Source organism: Oncorhynchus kisutch, linkage group LG2 (genome assembly GCF_002021735.2).
Source record: "Oncorhynchus kisutch isolate 150728-3 linkage group LG2, Okis_V2, whole genome shotgun sequence".
Classification (NCBI taxonomy): domain Eukaryota; kingdom Metazoa; phylum Chordata; class Actinopteri; order Salmoniformes; family Salmonidae; genus Oncorhynchus; species Oncorhynchus kisutch.
This window is the reverse complement of record NC_034175.2, coordinates 51,052,377-51,070,754: the sequence shown is the minus strand read 5'-3', so window position 1 is coordinate 51,070,754 and position 18,378 is coordinate 51,052,377. Positions and strand designations below refer to the sequence as shown.

The 18,378-nt window shown below is 41.2% G+C and overlaps 1 protein-coding gene across 1 annotated transcript in view; it reads left to right on the top strand.

The window, feature by feature from the left end:
- Positions 1-18,378, top strand: part of LOC109904473 (protein disulfide-isomerase A5) — a 57,338-nt gene that overhangs the window by 4,996 nt on the left and 33,964 nt on the right. The window contains exons 2-8 of the mRNA XM_031797153.1: positions 5,419-5,548; positions 7,252-7,339; positions 13,307-13,390; positions 13,569-13,614; positions 14,661-14,753; positions 15,953-16,013; positions 17,335-17,402. Coding sequence (XP_031653013.1) covers positions 5,419-5,548; positions 7,252-7,339; positions 13,307-13,390; positions 13,569-13,614; positions 14,661-14,753; positions 15,953-16,013; positions 17,335-17,402 — 570 coding nt within the window. The remainder of the gene's footprint in view (positions 1-5,418; positions 5,549-7,251; positions 7,340-13,306; positions 13,391-13,568; positions 13,615-14,660; positions 14,754-15,952; positions 16,014-17,334; positions 17,403-18,378) is intronic.

Genomic DNA, 18,378 nt, shown 5'->3' with positions numbered 1-18,378 from the left:
AACTAATTTGCCAGAATTTTACGTAATTATGACATTGAAGGTTGTGCAATGTAATAAGAATATTTAGACTTCGGGATGCCACCCGTTAGATAAAATACCAAACGGTTCCGTATTTCACTGAAATAAATAAAGTTTTGTTTTTGAAATTATAGTTTCCGGATTCGATCATATTAATGACCGGGGGGGGGGGGGTGATCGCTGTCCTGATATCCAGAAGCACTTTTTTTCTTATTTATTGCTGTTATGTTTCTGCCACCGTATCCACCGTAAGCCCCCCCCCCACAGACAACAGCTGCCATCTTCCAGCACCATCAGTTCACAATATTCTGTGTGATATTAGTGACCTTTGTCTTTTGCACTCAGCATTACCAAATAATATTTATTTTTCAATTCAGTGCAGAAAGGACTAATGTCAGGGTATCATATACCATAAGCCTTAAGTGTACAGCCGTGGCCAAAAGTTGAGAATGGGGAGAAATATTAATTTCCACAAAGTTTGCTGCTTCAGTGTCTTTAGATATTTTTGTCAGATGTTACTATGGAATACTGAAGTATAATTACAAGCATTTCATAAGTGCCAAAGGCTATTGGCAATTACATGACGTTGCTGCAAAGAGTCAATATTTGCAGTGTTGACCCTTCTTTTTCAAGACCTCTGCAATCTGCCCTGGAATGCTGTCAAATTACTTCTGGGCCACATCCTGACTGATGGCAGCCCATTCTTGCATAATTAATCACTTTTGCCTTATGGCAAGGTTCTCCATCATGCTGGAAAAGGCATTGGTCGTCACCAAACTGTTCCTGGATGTTTGGGAGAAGTTGCTCTCTGAGGATGTGTTAGTACCATTCTTCAGGGAGTTGCAACACGAAAGTCAGAAATACCAAAGAACGCGCTCTCATTCATGTGCTTGGAAACACTACAGCCAAAAATGGGAGTCACCTAAAACTACAATTTCTGGCAATTTCTTTTCAAAAAATCAGCCTAAAGCTCTAAAGACGTCTAGTGGAAGCCCTAGGAACTGCAATCGGGCACGATTTCGCCCTGTTATAAAAGTGCCAGCCATTGAAATCAGTCGTAGGATGAGATGTTTTATTTTTAAAATATTTTGTGGGGATGGTTTGTCCGGTTTCGCCTGCCATTTCAGTTCTGTTATACTCTCAGACATTGTTTTAGAAACTTTAGTTTTCTATCCAAATCTACCAATTATATGCTTACCCTAGCTTCTGGGCCTGAGTAGCAGGCAGTTTACTTTGGGCACGCTTTTCATCCGGACTTCAAAATACCGCCCCCTATCCCAAAGAAGTTAACGAGAGAATCACTGACATGTCAGCTTTTTTTATTTATTTATTTATTATTTATTTATTTATTTATTTATGTATTTTGGGGATTCTGTTCATTTGCATGGCAAAGAGGGACTTTGCAATTCATCTGATCACTCTTCATAACATTCTGGAGTTTATGGAAATTGCCATCATACAAACTAAAGCAGCAGACTGAATTTATATTTGTCATTCTCAACTTTTGGCCATGACTGTATGGGCAATTTCATGGTAAGAGTGATGCTGAGACTCCTGATTTGTCACTTTAAAATGTGTCAGACAACCAATGATTAGTGGACATTGTTAAAAGGAATCCTTATGCATTGAGTTGCATGGTGTAAATTTGCACTCAATGGTTTTGGTTTGACATCCATTTTAAAGTGAAAGTCTCAGCTTCACTGTTGCTGTGGAATTGCCCAAATGCAAACAAGAAAACAACGTGATTTGGTGAATCATAGTGTAGCAATGAGCTTAGTTTGAGTTGTGCATTGTGTGGTAAAGGGAGTAGGCATATCTTCAGAAACATGATACATGTGTTCAGCTTCAAACACTCACCAGAAAGAAATATACCAATTATGATTTTTCAACGCCAATACCGATTTATTGGAGGACAAAAAAAGCCGATGGCGATTAAAAAATGTATTATACTGTATATACACTTGTAATAATGACAATTGCAACAATACTGAATGAACACTTTTATTTAAACTTAATATAATACATATGGGCTTTTGGCTGGGTGTTCTTAAGGTGATTCCACAGGTTGGTATTTTTATTTATTTAGCCGTTGCTGACCCCATGCTTACATCTTTATCACAAATAAGACATCTTGCTTTCCCTGCTGCCAATTCCATGTAATAGTCCCACACTGGTGCTCTGCTTTTCTCTGCCATCTGTAAAACACACACCGCTCTGAAGTGACAATGATACTGAAGTCTGCTTAGGAGACAAATACTCAACTGTTTGAATAAAAATAAAGTTACCTGTGACTGTTGAACAAAAACTGTAATTTCTATATGCAGGAAATCCTATTTTAATAATGGACATGGTAAGAATTGACTACCAAAGTGCGAGTCATAATTCCCATGACCCCTAGCAAAATCCGAAAAGCGTTTCCTTCATTTATTCCATAGGATATTTTTTGATTCACTTAAAATAAGGTCTGTGTTTCGTGTAGGCTTACACCACCTTGCCAATTTTATAACTGTGTAGATATCCATAGGACAAGGTAACTCTGATCAATATTGGCTAAATATTTTTTTATTTTTTTTGTAGAGTGGATTTATGAAAATATTTTGACAAACGTTACCTTATCCTAGTGAGATTTACACTGGTATCAAAACGCAAAGGCGGTTTAAGCCTGCACGAAACGCAGACCTTATTTGAAGTAGACCATACATTCTCTATGGAAGACATGAACGGTAAAATAACGAAGGAACCCCTTTCAAGTTCAGCCGCAAGTTATAACAGGAATTATAACGCGCCAATTATTTATCTCTAAACCATATAACTGACTTACGAGCCTGCTGCTGCCTACCACCCCTCAGTCAGACTGCTCTATCAAATCATAGACTTAATTATAATAGGCTCGTATTTCTGTGTGTTAGTTTCCGGATTTGATCACCTCAAACAATGTTTATTCCGTTCCGTATTTTATCTAATGGGTGGCATCCATGAGTCTAAATATTCCTGTTACATTGCACAACCTTCAATGTTATGTCATAATTATGTACAATTCTGGAAAATTTGTTCGCAAAGAGCCAGGCTGCCCAAACTGTTGCATAAACCCTGACTGCGTGCAATGAACGCAAGAGAAGTGACACAATTTCACCTGGTTAATATTGCCTGCTAACCTGGATTTATTTGAGCTAAATATGCAGGTTGAAAAATATATACTTGTGTATTGATTTTAAGAAAGGCATTGATGATTATGGTTAGGTACACATTGGCGCAACGACAGTCGTTTAAAAAAAAGAAGTTTAATGCTAGCTAGCAACTTACCTTGGCTTACTGCTTTCGCATAACGGGTAGGCTCCTCGTGAGGCAGGTGGTTAGAGCGTTGGACTAGTTAACTGTAAGGTCAGCCCGGGGAACCAATCTTGCAACAAGGTAAAAATCTGTAGTTCTGCCTCGTTCCTAGGCCGTCAATTAAAACAAACTGACTTGCCTAGTTAAATAAAGGTGTAAAAGAAATCTGCGCCCAAAAATTCAGATTTCCGATTGTTATGAGAACTTAATCGGCCATTCAGATTAATCAGTCGACCTCTAATACAAGTACATAAAAAGCTAATTGTCTTATAACCAACCACATGAAATAAGTGCCTGACATCCAAGGGGACTTTTACATTTTCTTCCCCTCATTAATTTCTCTGCTCACTAGAACATCCCTGAGGCTATGGACATGAGCTAGGCCTTTTTACCTCTTCAGCTGTGGATGATTAGCTGCCTAGCATGCAGTGTATTCCCCCTGTCTGTTCTGTCTCCATCGATTGGAAGTCTAATCTCTAGTCTGAGACAGTCCTCCTGCTGTTCACTAGATGTTGCTAATATAACAGGGAGGTGTGTGGGAGGGGGATTGCGGAAGCAGACCGTCATTAGGATGCTGCTCACATTGACACGGGACAGTGACATTATGTCATGTATCCTTAGCCAAGGAGTAGGTAGCCATTGTTGCAGTATTGGCTGCCTGTCAGCTGTCAGGGCATGTGGTGCGTGAGCGGCGAGCACTACAAGGTCAATGTTCCAGGAAAGGTTTTTGCAAATCTTCTACTCGTTCTGTGTAACTCCATCCATGCTGATGTCTGTGTCCTTCCTCGCCTCCGCATCCTCTCCCAACCTCACATTTGCCACTCTCCATAGTGCTGCTTTCATTTCACCATAACACTATGCTGTCCATCAATTTCCTGTGAATGTAATTGTGCTCTTTGTATGTTTTCACTCTGATCTTCTCAACAATATGCGCTATGCACACCCACTCTAAGGCCGCAAATGAGCCTGGAGAAATGTGATCGTGTGGGGGAGAAATCATCACCAGCCTTTCCTACGTTTCTAAAGGGTCTAATGTTAATGTAGTTGTGAAATAAGCCTGTTCTGCCTCAGCAGCTGAAGGCAGCTCTTGAACTATCAAATAGCTGAGGACTGACTCATTCTCACACTCAATCGTCAATATCAGTTATGTCCCTTGTCTTAACTTTTTTTTTTTTTTTTTTGCATACAGTTGTTGCTTTCTGAACACTCCAGTGTGTGTGTCCCTCGGGATGGTTGAGATAATGTAGGCTAACATGATTAGCATGAGGTTGTAAGCAACAAATATTTCCCAGGACATAGACACATCTGATATGGGCAGAAAGCTTAAATTCTTGTTAATCTGCACTGTCCAATTTACAGTGAAATAATACCATGCTATTGTTTGAGTAGCGTGTACAATTATGAACTTAAATGTATTAATAAACCAATTAGGCACATTTGGTGTCTTGATACATTTTGAACAGGTTATGCAATGATTCATTGGGTCAGTCTAAAATTGTGCACATGCACTACTGCCATCTAGTGTCCAGAATCTAAATGGTCTAAGCTGGATAATACATTATGGCCTTTCTCTTTCATTTCAAAGATGATGGTATTTTTTTACTAGATCTGTGTTCTACATTAGTTTCACATTTCCACAAACTTCAGAGTTTCCTTTTCAAATAGTATCTAGAATATGCATATCCTTGCTTCAGGTCCTGAGCTACAGGCAGTTAGATTTGGGTATGTCATTTTAGGCAAATTTTAAAGGGTCTGATTCTTAAACTTAAGGTAAAATATTTAAACTCACACTATTTTCATATTCACATATGTTGTACCTTAGACCCTATTTGACATAATCTAATGTGTTTTGTGCCCACCATTGAGACCCTCAGTCACACACAATGCGATGGCTCAGTCTGTTTCACCTGATGCTGACCACCATAGGGTTTTGTTTTGCACATGAGGTGTCTAGCATCTCATATCACAATGACCGTTCTTCTGCACTGAATCATCCAATGTGTGAGTTATTCTGAATGAGTCTGCCTCTGAAATAATACAGTGAATGAATAAAATGGTATCTGTCTGCAGGTGTGCCTGGCGTCTGTGCTGCAGGCGGCGGTGAAGGTCTCTCCTCTGATAGAGAAGGTCAGCGACCACAAGGACTTAAAGAAGCTCCTGAGGACCCGATCTAATGTCCTGGTGCTCTACACTAAGTCAGGTGGGTTAGAACCAATATCCTGGTGCTGTACACTAAGTCAGTCCTGTCAGGTGAGTTAGTGGGTGTACTTTAGGCCTTTGTAGACTGGCACAAAAAAAGTCTGTATTCATAAAGCCTCTCAAAATAGGAGTGCTGATTTAGGATCACCTCCATGTAATCTTATTCATTATTTAGGCTAAAGTGATCCTAGATCAGCACTACTGAGACGCTTCGTGAATATGGTCCCCAAGCTGCCTTTTTCGCTGTAAATGACCTCTTAAAAGTGTTCTTATCTCTGACAATCCGTCATTTATAATGGTAAATGAATAACATTGGAAGGGCAGTGGTTATGCATCACACTGCTTGTTTATAATGACCTGCAGCTTATCTTGTTCTCTTCTATTCCCTGGAGTTGAAAGTGCTACATAGAACAGTGTACTGAACAGAAAGACACCCAAAAGCTCAATGTGATCAAATGAAGCCATGAAACTACATTCACTGACAGCCATTAGGGAAATCACCATCTCTTGCATTTAATTACATTTTCATTAGCATATTTCAGGCCAGAAAGTGCAGTGTGTGTGTACAGTACATGCTGATCATAAACAATCTACGTCTCAAGGCCCCACCACTCCCATGAATGTTGTGTGTGTACGGCTTCATAATTCAGCCAGTGTTAGGTCATTGGATAAGACTTGCACGTATCGAATGTCACTCGGATTGATTGCTTGCCATTACTGTTGCGTTCTGGCCTTCTCCGAAGGGAAGGTTTAGGAATGTTTACTCACTTCATTTCCTGCTGTCGGATCCTCTCCCTGACCGTCACTGGTGCATTACTTGGTTCCTTCACAAGAGGGGCCCAAAAAGCTCCATAAGTATCTGTGACAGACAAGTGTTCCGGTGCTTCCCATCTGCCCATCAACTTTTGAGACACCACCACCAACTTGAGGAAAAGTCTCTCCAGTAACTTGAATCTGCAAGCAATTTGAACTCAACATATATGGTGATACAAACATTGGGCATTTATGTTATATTACCACCAACCAACCTGGTGTGATTCAGGACCTCCAGATGACCATGGCAATGCCCCAAAATGTACAATCGAGGTGTCCAACAATATTATAAATGTTGAAGGGGTTGTGAAATGTATGTATTTTTGTGCAACAGAGATGGAAGAATCAGTGTGCTTGCTACTCTGAATCCACGTTGTATCTCAAAGGACATTGTGTAATGCAGTTTATTATTTGATGGTTTCTCACTAGGCCTTGGACTATGATGTGTTTATGATTTTTATAACATTGTGGAAGTAGTTTAGTGACGGCTCTGTTAGGTGATGTGTGAATCGTATGCTCTCCCAGAGACTAGGTCTATTGAAGTAACACTAGGTTAATGTTCATGGATACAGTACCCTTGTGTGATTGCTGTTTGAGTTCATAGTCCATGTTTTTAGTGTTATGACCTCTGACTCCAACCTTCATTGAATTCTAACTAGGGTTTCAAAATTCCATAAACTTTCCCAGGTTTTCCTTTAACCCTGGTTGGAAGTAGGCAGGAAATCCGGAATCCTACAACCATGATTTTGAGAGAAAGTTAGAATATAATTGCAACCCTAATTATAACCTGTTTACTGTGTATCATAAGGTGACTTGAGTAGTAAAACTGAATTGTGTTTTGTGAAATATAGGCCTAACTCCACCCCTCTTATCGTGTGTGTGTGTAAACAGCTACCTCCGGGGACTCTAAGTTCAAGCTGCTGTCTGACGTGGCCCAGGTGGTCAAAGGACAGGGCACCATCGCCTGGGTCAACTGTGGGTAAGTACATGATTGGTTGATGGCATACATTAATACATTAGTCAATGTGTCACACATGTTGTACAGTATATTGTAGTGATTTTCCTTGCCAAAAATAATCCATACCTAATATTAAATTGAAGTTATTTAATAATAAGAAAAACCTTTTTAAGCATTCCTGTACAGTTATAGATAACACATACACATGGCTGCAGCTGTGTAAGGCACTGCATCTCAGTGCAAGACGTCACTACAGTCCCTGGTTCAAATCCAGGCTGTATAACATCCGGTCGTGATTGGGAGTCCCATAGGGTGGCACACAATTAACCCAGCATCGCCGGGGTAGGCCATCATTGTAAATAAGAATTTAACTGACTTGCCAAGTTAAATAAAGGTTACACACACCACACTGACCAAAAAGTTATTTTGTTGGCATTTATGTATGTTCCCATTACCAGTAAAACATAATCAAAACCTATTTCTTTCACTTACTTGCTGTGCTGTTACGTTCAGTCTCAGCCAGAATTTCATCATGCGTGTCAAGCAGTGACGTTTCAGCTCTGCCTCTTCCTCGGTGCTCACTGTCCATTTTCAGTTGTGAAGCTAATAGCAGTGATGCTATTATTTTAACTCTGGTAGGGCAACATCTGAAATGGCGCACTTGGTAGTGTGCTCGACGAGTCGGCGAAAGCCAACGAAAGCCAATGACCGAACGGTTGATTGTCAAGGGCAAAGAATTCCATTTATCTTGGCTTTAATAGATTTTGCCTTTGAGTTGTCTCGCTGAAGTTATTTTTCTGCTCGACTTGTTGACTGCTTGATCCACACAGCAGACATTGTGGGTTAGGAATGCGTCATGTACCTACGTTATGGGTATGGCTGTCAGCTTTGACATCAATGCTAAACTAGACATCGGGCCAATGCCGACTTTGGCATTTTTAGCTAATATCGTCTGATCCCGATAAGTTCACTGATATATCGTGCATCCCTAGTATATAGCTTCTAAAAGATTTCCAAGAAGCGTTTTAGGTTAGGAAAAATGTCCAAGTCACGTACATTATGTCCCATTATGCTTCTGAATAACATTTTAGATTAGTAAAATGTGGTATTCCTCCCAGCTCCGATGTATAGCTATAGGAAGGAAGTTGTGAAACCCTCTTTATATGGCTGCCTTGTAATAGCACAGTCAGACAGGCCTGGACTAAGTAATCGATAGCAGCTATTGAAGCCTAGGCCAGCTGAATGCGCTCGTGTCAAATCTCTTTCTACCCATGCCATCTCCCTCTCCCTGGCATATCCTCCTGAAGTCACAGTTGAGATTGGAGAATAGATATGCTCATTAAAATAGGGAGGCTCTTTCTCCATGCTGAGGGCTCTACGGCAGATGGAAATAAGGACCCTACATTTGTATGTGGTCCGTATGACTATGAATGAGTTATAGGTACTGTTCAGAAGAACACGCTTTCCCGTATCTGTCTTCCTGAAGCCCATTCAATAGACTTGTCTGGGCAGATGAACCATTTGAAACTAAGTCTCTGAAAGTGTTCATACTGGGAGGATCCACCACGGTTCCAAGACGGCTAACTAGAATTGTTTTCCTTAAACATTTAAACAGTTTCCCCCCCCCCCCCCCCCCCTGCGTGATCTGACCTCTACCCTGCATGATTTCCTTCCAGTTTTTACCTGTCAACCTCAACTACATGAGCCATTTTTTTTCTAGGGAGAAAAGTCTTAACAGAACTACAAAAGAATAAAGATATACCCCTCTGACACCTACCACTTAAAGCATCCCTCAAGTTTCTCTCAAACCTGTCCAAGATGGATGAATGAATAAGGAAAAGTGTCTAAGAACAATGTAGCCTGGGCAGCTGTTTTATATAGACCTAGAAATATTTACAATGAGTTTCTTTCTTTTCACTGCAGTAAATCTACTGTCAACCTTCTTTCTCCACTGTATGCCTTAATACTGAAGGGTGTGGTGCCTGAGGCTGGTCTAATGGTAAACACTGCCGTCTGCAGCACACACTGTATACAGCATATTACCTTCAGCGAGGGTACGCTTCCTGCCCACTACCCGATCTCCCCCTCTCCCCATTCATTTCAACCATCAGTCCACTCTCCAAAAAATACTCAAAGGTGTGGAATCTCCTGAAAATTCGCAGCAATTACTGTACATATACCTGTGCCAGAGACCCTTTACGGCGCCTTAGATGACATGCTTCTTTGCAGCTGTTCAGTCACCTGGGTGATTCAGTGCTAGCTTAGCATTGTGAGACTGGCTATGGTTTTCCCACCTTCTCCAATGGACCAGTCCCCCCCCCCCCCCCCCCTGCTAATGAGCAATAGGGTAATCAATCTGACTGCTTGGTGTACAATTAGACTAAATGGTATCCTGAAGCCTCTTCCCAGCAGGAAAGCCACAAGCAGTTTTGCACACTGGGCTTACTTTTCTGGAGTACTTGTCTCTTACCTATCAATTTGATTTCACCTCACCTCTGGAGGTGAATTGCTGACACTTCCCTCATCACTTACAACTTTTCAAGGAACGTCCTTTTAACACCCCATAACTTCCCACCACTCTCCTTCTCGCCTCTTCCCAACACCCACTGTTACCTCTTCCACCCTGTTGTCTGTAATTGATTTGGCGCACCTTAGCGAGAAGTTACACTACATCACCATTATCAGGTAGTGACATGGCATGATTCCTGGCTGTGGGTGGCGCTGCTGAGCTTTGCCAAATCAGTGTCTTTCCCACCAGCTGGGGGTTTTGATTGGTCAGTGAGTCAATCTGATTGCTGTAAAGACTCCGGTGGGGTGAAACAAAGGGCTATAAATTAAAATGTCCGATTTCGTGATTTCCAATTACGATATTGTCTCATTACTGTAACTCCCCACCGGGCTCGAGAGGCGAAGGTCGAAACATGACCCACCAAACTGCTTCTTGACACCCGCCTGCTTAACCCGGAAACCAGCTGCACCAATGTGCCGGAGGAAATGGCGCATGGACCACCACTGAGTCGCTAGAGCGAAATGAGTAAAGCCCCCCCCCTGGCCAAACCCTCCCTAACCTGGACAGCGCTGGGCCAATTGTGCGCCGCCCTATGGGACTCCCGATCACAGTTGGTTGTGACGCCGCATGGGATCGAACCTAGGTCTGTAGTGACGCCTCAACTGAGAGGCACTCTAGTCACCTTTCTGTGAAATTTGCTGTTCTGAATCCAAAATCGGTGACCTATGTGATTTGTGTAGATCTGAGAAGTTTGGGAGGGTGGGCTTTGGATCACTACTGACTGTAAGCGAATGAGTGATGCGTGTTTGGAGCAATACTGGCTGTATCCAAGGCTCAGCCAATCGTTCACATAACAGCATGCAACTGAAGAGAGGAGTGGATGCTGCTAGTTACAGCATCCGCACCAGCTCTGGAAAGACTCGCTATGGTTTTCCCACCTTCTCCAATGGACCAGGTCCAAAATGAAGCTTAGCTGAGGGCTTGGACAGGGAGAAGACCTCACATGTGTCAGTATGAAAACGGTGGCCCATGCCAACAGAGGGATGATAGCCCAGGATGACACTCACCAGATGACAGGACCCTAGAGTGGCAAGGCAGTTTGCCGGTTACAGCAGCGCGTCCCCTGAACAATAACGAGGAGGTAGGTGAGAAGCCTGACCACTGAGACATGGTTAAGAAGGTGATGAAGCGTACTTTATGAGCTGTAACCGAAACTTCTGGCACTTGGAAAGTTTGAGGTGAGGGAGAAAGTGTGGAACAAGTATTGTTAGCATTGTTAATTATCTTGCTAGCTCGACCTTATTCCCCGTTAGCAAGCCAGAGAAATGTTGAGCAACATTAGCCAACTTAACGGATCAAAATAATTTAGTTTAAGGTGTGAAAATTAGCTTGCTAATAGACAGACAGCCAACGTTAATTCATCTGACGTTGTAACATTGGCTAGCTACCATTAGTAACCTAACCAATTATCTGGTACACGTCTCCTTGCCTTTCCCCAAGTTATAACACGTTAGTTGTTTACTTGACCCTGGCAATCTGTGTGAATGTAAACTAGTTACCTACTCTTTCCCCTCTACAGTATGTGGTTAATTTTCAAAATGAGAGAATTGGGTGAAAATTGAATTGCTTGTTAATCTTAAGGATCAGACTTTCTTTTTTTTTCTTTAGATTTGGGTGTCATTTTAAGCAAAAATCTAACTTCCTGTAGCTCAGGACCTGAAGCAAGGATATGCATATTCTAGATACCATTTGAAAGGAAACACTTTGAAAGTTGTGGAAATGTGAAATTAATGTAGGAGCATAACACTAGATCTGGTAAAAGATGATACAAAGAGAAAGAAATTGCCATCTTTGAAATGCCATATTCAAGGCACAATTGCAAGGCACACTGCTGCCACTAGATGGCAGTGTATGTGCAACATTTTAGACTGATCCAATGAACCATTCCATTTCTGTTCAAAATGTTCTATCGAGTACCTAATTGTTTTATTAGGGTCTCCTAATCCAGCTCTGCTACATTTTCAAGTTTATACTGTGCACTCTCCTCAAACAATAGCATGGTTTTCTTTCACCTTGCTAGCTACTGTAAATTAGACAGTGCAGTTAGATTAACAAGAATGTAAGCGCTCTGCCCATATCAGGTATGTGTCAAATTTTCTTGGTACTTAAAATGTCATGCTAATCCCATTGGTGCATGTTAGCTCAACCTGGATTCAGGGATAGAGTGTAGCTGGGCCTGGCTTGAGCTGGATGCCACTATATAGTGAGGTGAAAGGAACATACACTTTCCCTCTTCCTCACTTTTTCAATGCACTGGATTACAAGGGGTATGCAAGATGTTTTTTCCCCAAGTGCAGTATTTAGGTGTGTGTTGGGTTTTTTTCTCAAGTTGAGTCATTTGCAGTAAAGTCTAGGCAACATATAACATTGGATTGAATTTACTTATTTTTTTGCCGTTTGGTTCACATTCACCACTTATTTTATACTCGGACTGATCATGTAGATCATTATTTTTGTTTATTTCCCCCTAGCAGGGTTTTATGTTTTACATGTTTCAGTGCTTCAGTTTTGCTCTAAGGTTGGGACCCCTAGCTCACCAACACCACTCAGAAATGCAGTACTTGGTGACCTCCTGTAGCATTGTTTACACAGAGGTGGGGAAATGGTGTACATTACACCACTTGAGAGTTAATGTCAATCTCTCTCTTATCCAAAGGACATGATACAAGATTGTCCCAAATGGCTCCCTATGTAGTGCACTATATTGCACCTGGGCACTAGTCAAAAGTAGGTCACTATATAGGGAATAGGGTGCCATTTGGGACACACCCCACCTGACAGACAAATACCCTTCCTCCTGCTCCAGCTCTGCATTGAGACTATTTCTTCTGGCAGACAATGGGCTCTCTCTGCCACGTATATATCGCTAATAATGGTGTCTTATCTTAAAGGACAATGCTCTGGATATATTTTGCTGATCTCTTCCATTAGCTTTGGGCATAGCTCTGCTCTAGGTAGTTGGCCAGTCTCTGTCGCTCTGTGTGTACTTATGTAATTCATTTCCATGCTCATTGTCAGTGGAGAGAAGGAGTTATTGTCAAGAGAGACCTGTGCTTGCATTGTGAATGTGTGGGTCGCTGGATTTAAAGTGAGAGGGTGTGCGCATTTCTCGAAAGATGGTACCTCTTCAATTACAACAGTGAGGCTCAATGTACTTATGTAGATTTGTGTTTACATACACCAGTCTAATCAACCTCTCCATAGATCAGTGTGTCTGTATATTAGAGCGCGACCGATATATCAGTTCACCGACATGAGTGTTTGACAGAGAATAATTTATGTTAAATGAAGACTGTCTATGCAGAAATCTTATTACCAAGTCTCGATGCTGTGAATAATAATTCCACATATCCCTTTGGAACCTCAGCTATTGTTGTCAACATTTCTCTCATTCTCTGTCTCTCTTCTGTCTGTCTCAGGGATTCAGAGGGTCGTAAACTGTGTAAGAAAGTGAAGGTAGATCCCAGCTCAAAAAGTGGTGGAGCAGAACTCCTGCATTATAAGTGAGTATCTCAATGGTGACATGTACCTCACTGTTTTACTGTATGTTCAGAGGCTTGTGATGCCACCTGTCAGAGAATGACATGTATGAATGTTCTCTAGGGAGTCATGCCATGTTAAACAAAGTCATCTTGTGCAAAGTGCTCTTCCCTGATTGAACAATGTGCTTGTCTCTTGCAGAGATGGGACATTCCATACAGAATACAACAGGCCTGCTACATACAAGGTAATTACTGACTCACTCATTGTCCCACTGTCCCCCAAGGTCTCAATCAACAGTAATAGAATGTATTTATTTCAATGGCGTCTTCCTTAAGTCAACAGTACAGTAATTAATATGAAACATTGCAATTACTCAAGTAATATTTGTTTCCTGGTTAAATGAACGGGGGTTCATTGTCTCCTACTGTTTTTGTATATTATGATGGTTCTCTTCCTACATGATGCCAATTGGACAGAGTTCTGCTTAGGCAAGACTTGATAATCCAATGGGTTAATGAGTGCTTTATAATCAGGGTGCTGGCATAAGAGTATCTGGAGTAATGGAGTGCTCTGCTCTGGGGTTGACCTTGATGTCTCTCTGGCCTGGCTAGCCAGCCCATTGGCAGGGAATGAGCCTGTGAGCACATCGATACTCATGGACATTAAGAAAGCTGTCTTGTCATAATGTAACGGGTCCCCCCTTTTAAACTCAACGTTGATGGTCATTTGTCAGTCTGGTTGCTCGTCTTGTATTAAAGGTACTGTCTGCACTATTAGGACTGGCCTTTGCTAGACCTCTATAATCTGAACATGTTAGTAGTAGCCTAGTTGGTCATGATACGTTAAGATGAGGGTTCTCACTAAGGTATTTAAAGAATTCATTCTTCAAAATCAAGGAAAATGTTTCATTATTTAACAGCTTTAACTGCTGTGTCATTGTCAGTATAAGTGTATTAGTTAGGGGTGAATAATGTTTCCTGTCCTACCTTCTGTCTCTGGAGGCATATGGCTCTTCATGTTGGTCTGGAAGACTTATCAAACTCGTTATGAACCGTGAACGTGGGGAAATTGCTTACATGGTTACTTTACGATGGATGGATGAACATTGAGATGGAAGTTAATGCCATCTGCCATCTATTAGAACTCCTCCTGTTTGGTTTAATATGAAGACTGGGATAAATTATGGAATGTCTCTCTTTAGCACTGTCTAGACTCTAGGGTTAACCTCACGTTAATCTGTTACAGTATGCTAAATGTTTAGACTCTCTTTCACGTGCTCCTTCTCTCCAGTCCATGGTGGCGTTTTTAAAAGACCCCACAGGAGCCCCTCTTTGGGAGGAGAACCCAGAAGCTAAAGATATTGTTCATGTAGAAACTGAAAAAGTAAGTACAGAAATAACACGGTGTCTTACAACAAGGTGCATCTGCATGGTCATGTTTTTACTGGCACGATATGGACACTTCAGTTCAGAACGGAAATGGGTTGACATGGCAGACCTGGGTTAAAATGGGCATATTTGTATTTTAAATACTTTTCAATGTATTTTCAAATAGTGTGGCCGAAATCAACTACTTCTATTTGAAATAATATTTTGAAAATCTTATAAATGGCTTACTATTTGCAAATACCTGTTTCCAAATACATTTATTTTAAATACCCCTAGGACAAACAGACCTGGGTTCAAATTCATGGCAGCTTTCCAGCTGGATTTCCAAATACATTCTGATTTTCAAATACTGGTATTTTCAAATTCAAAATACTTACTACTAAATGCCTTTTGAAACCATTTGAAAATCCTTAAATATTATTTGAAGCCAGGTCTCGTTAATTACCATCAACCCACAGACCAATGCCTTAACATCCCTTCAAAGTTGTGAGCTGAGAGATTCTGTCCACTCTACCCTCCAACCTTGATGCATCCCAAGCTGACAATGCAGATCAATATAGAAACCACACAAAAGTAGACTAAACCAGAAAGCTGAATCTCTGCAGTTCACTTCAGTCAAGTTCAAACACAATCTATTAATGGGGCTTTGGTCTGACTGCAGTCGGCACTCTCACAGACAGCTCTCCAACAGCGAGGCTGACACTCAATCAGAACCCAGCTCTGCGTACAACCGACACACACACAGGAAAGTTATTTTGATTACTTGAGATCCTATTTTGCACTCTACTTGGTGGTGTACCATGCCTGGGGGTGTTGAGGGGTGTCTGCAGCTTCTACTGAATGAGAGTATGAGGAAGGATGACTAAAGAAATAGAGCTCACCCTCTAAGTGAAGCCTGATCTCCTCTCTATCAAAGGCATCTATTCAAACAGTCTACTTTTGATGGTGTATTGATGAGCAGGTTTGTCAGTATCAGTGTTCTTGTGATAACTCTTCGTGTTATGTCAGACATGCACAATTTTCATCTTCAATGAGGGACTAGCGTCATGTCGGAAAACCACAAACTTGGTTTAAAGATGACACAGGTCGCTTTGATTTTAGTGACCCATGGGAAGCCACATGTACTGAGGGAAAAGGACAGTTCACATTCTGCACTATGACCTCTGAGATCACTAGTTCTCTTATCTCACTCAGGACTTCAGAAAGCTTCTGAAGAGGGAGGAGAGGCCGATCCTCATGATGCTCTACGCCCCATGTGAGTCATCGCATACACAGACCGACACGCACCTGATTTCACATATTTACTTCTGATAAGCGCTCCTACCAATGCAGTTTAGAGTAAGGATAAGAGCAAATGGCTCCTATTGGTATATCATATTTTATGACTTGCATAGAATATACAGTACCAGTCAAGTTTGGATACCTGCTCATTCCAGGGTTTTTCTTTATTTTTATTATTTTCTGCATTGTAAAATAATAGTGTAGACACAAACTATGAAATAACACCTATGGAATCATGTAGTAACCAAAAAAGTGTAAAACAAATCTAAATATCTGAGATTCTTGAAAGTAGCCACCCTTTCCCTTGACAGCTTTGCACACTTGGCATTCTCTCAACCAGCTTCACCTGGAATTATTTTCTTAGTCTTGAAGGAGTTTCCACATATGCTTTGCACTTGGCTGCTTTTCCGTCAATCTGCGGTCCAACTCATCCAAACCATCTCAAATGGGTTGAGCTCCGGTGATTGTAGAGGCCAGGTCATCTGATGCAGCACTCAATCATTTTCCTTCTTGGTCAAATAGCTGTTACACATCCTGGAGGTGTGTTTGGTCATTGACCTTTTGAAAAACAAATGACAGTCCCACTAAGCTCAAACCAGATGGGATGGCATAATGCTGTGGTAGCCATGCTGGTTAAGTGTGCCTTGAATTCTAAATAAATCACTGTTTTCAGCAAAGCACCATCACACCACCTCCTACATGCTTCACCACCTACTCAACGTCTCACAAAGACACAGCTGTTGGCACCAATCTCAAATTTGGACTCATCAGACCAAAGGACAGATTTCCAATGTCCATTGTTCCTGTTTCTTGGCCTAAGCAAGTCTCTTCTTATTGGTGTCCTTTAGTGGTTTCTTTGCAGCAATTTGTCCCTTAAGGTTCTCTTGGATTTTTCCTTTTCCCTCAGTGCTAGACTCTACCATTGCAGCTTGTCATTGATTTTGATAATCAGATTTATTGAATAAAATTGTTCATGAAATGTTCAACCAGGATCCTCTGGCCAAATTGGAAGCTCTAGAGTATACTTTAAAATGTAAAAATTTTAATATTTCCAACTTTGTCATGAAGATTAAATCTTAACAATTGCCCATTTGTAGCTGTATAAAGGAATAACACTGGGTCCTTGGCATGAATGTTAATATTGCAGTATTATTTTTGTGCATTACTACAAAGTTCTGTTCATATTTATTGGTCCCTCGCTAGAATGATGAAATGGTCCTCTTATTCAGTATGTTGACAAGCTGACTGATGAGTCCTTAGAGCTTCTGCAATGTCTTCTGTTATTTCTCCTACAGGGTGTGGTGTCTGTAAGAGGATGCAGCCCGTATTTCAACAGGCAGCTACAGAGACCAAGGGCAAATTTGTAAGTAAACTCCTCTCACATTTTCATTGCGTGAAATCTTAATACTTTGTTGCCTCTGAATTTGTTTTTGGGTTAGTTGTCAAGTAGTTATGTCCCAAACATTCTCAGTTCTAAGACTGCTCGAAACCGTTCAGCCAGTCAAATTTAACAAAGTATTAAATTGCTTGCCTGTCTACCATAGCCCCTCTTCTTGGTAGAAAGCTATTTTGAATGCACTGAAGCTCTCCTTTAAGTGATGATTAAAGGGATACTTCAGGAGTTTGGCGATGAAGCACTATCTACAGTACCAGTCAAAACATTTGGACACCTTCTCATTCAAGGGTTTTACTATTTTCTACATTGTAGAATAGTGAAGACATCAAAATTATGAAATAAAACGCATAGGATCATGTAATAACCAACAAAGTATAAAACAAATTGATATATTTTAGATTGAGATTCTTGGAAGTAGCCACCCTTTGCCTTGATGACAACTTTGCACACTTGCCATTCTCTCAACTAGCTTAATGAGGAATGCTTTTCCAACTATCTTGAAGGAGTTTCCACATGCTGAGCACTGAGGCTGCTTTTCCTTCACTCTGTGGTCCAAACTATCTCAATTGGGTTGAGGTCAGTGATTTGTTGGGGCCAGGTCATCTGATGCAGCACTATTCCTTTCCTCCTTGGTCAAATAGCCCTTACACAGCCTGGAGGTGTGTTTTGGGTATTGTCCTGTTGAAAAAACAAATGACAGTCCCACTAAGCGCAAAGTAGATGGGATGGTGTATTGCTGCAGAATGCTGTGGTAGCCATGCTGGTTAACTGCCTTGAATTCTAAATCACCAGCAATGCACCATCACACCTCATCCGTCCTTCACGGTGGGAACCACATGCAGAGATAATCCGTTCACCTACTCTGCGTCTCACACACACATGGCAGTTAGAACCCAAAATCTCAAATTTTGACTCATCAGACCAAAGGACAGATTTCCACCAG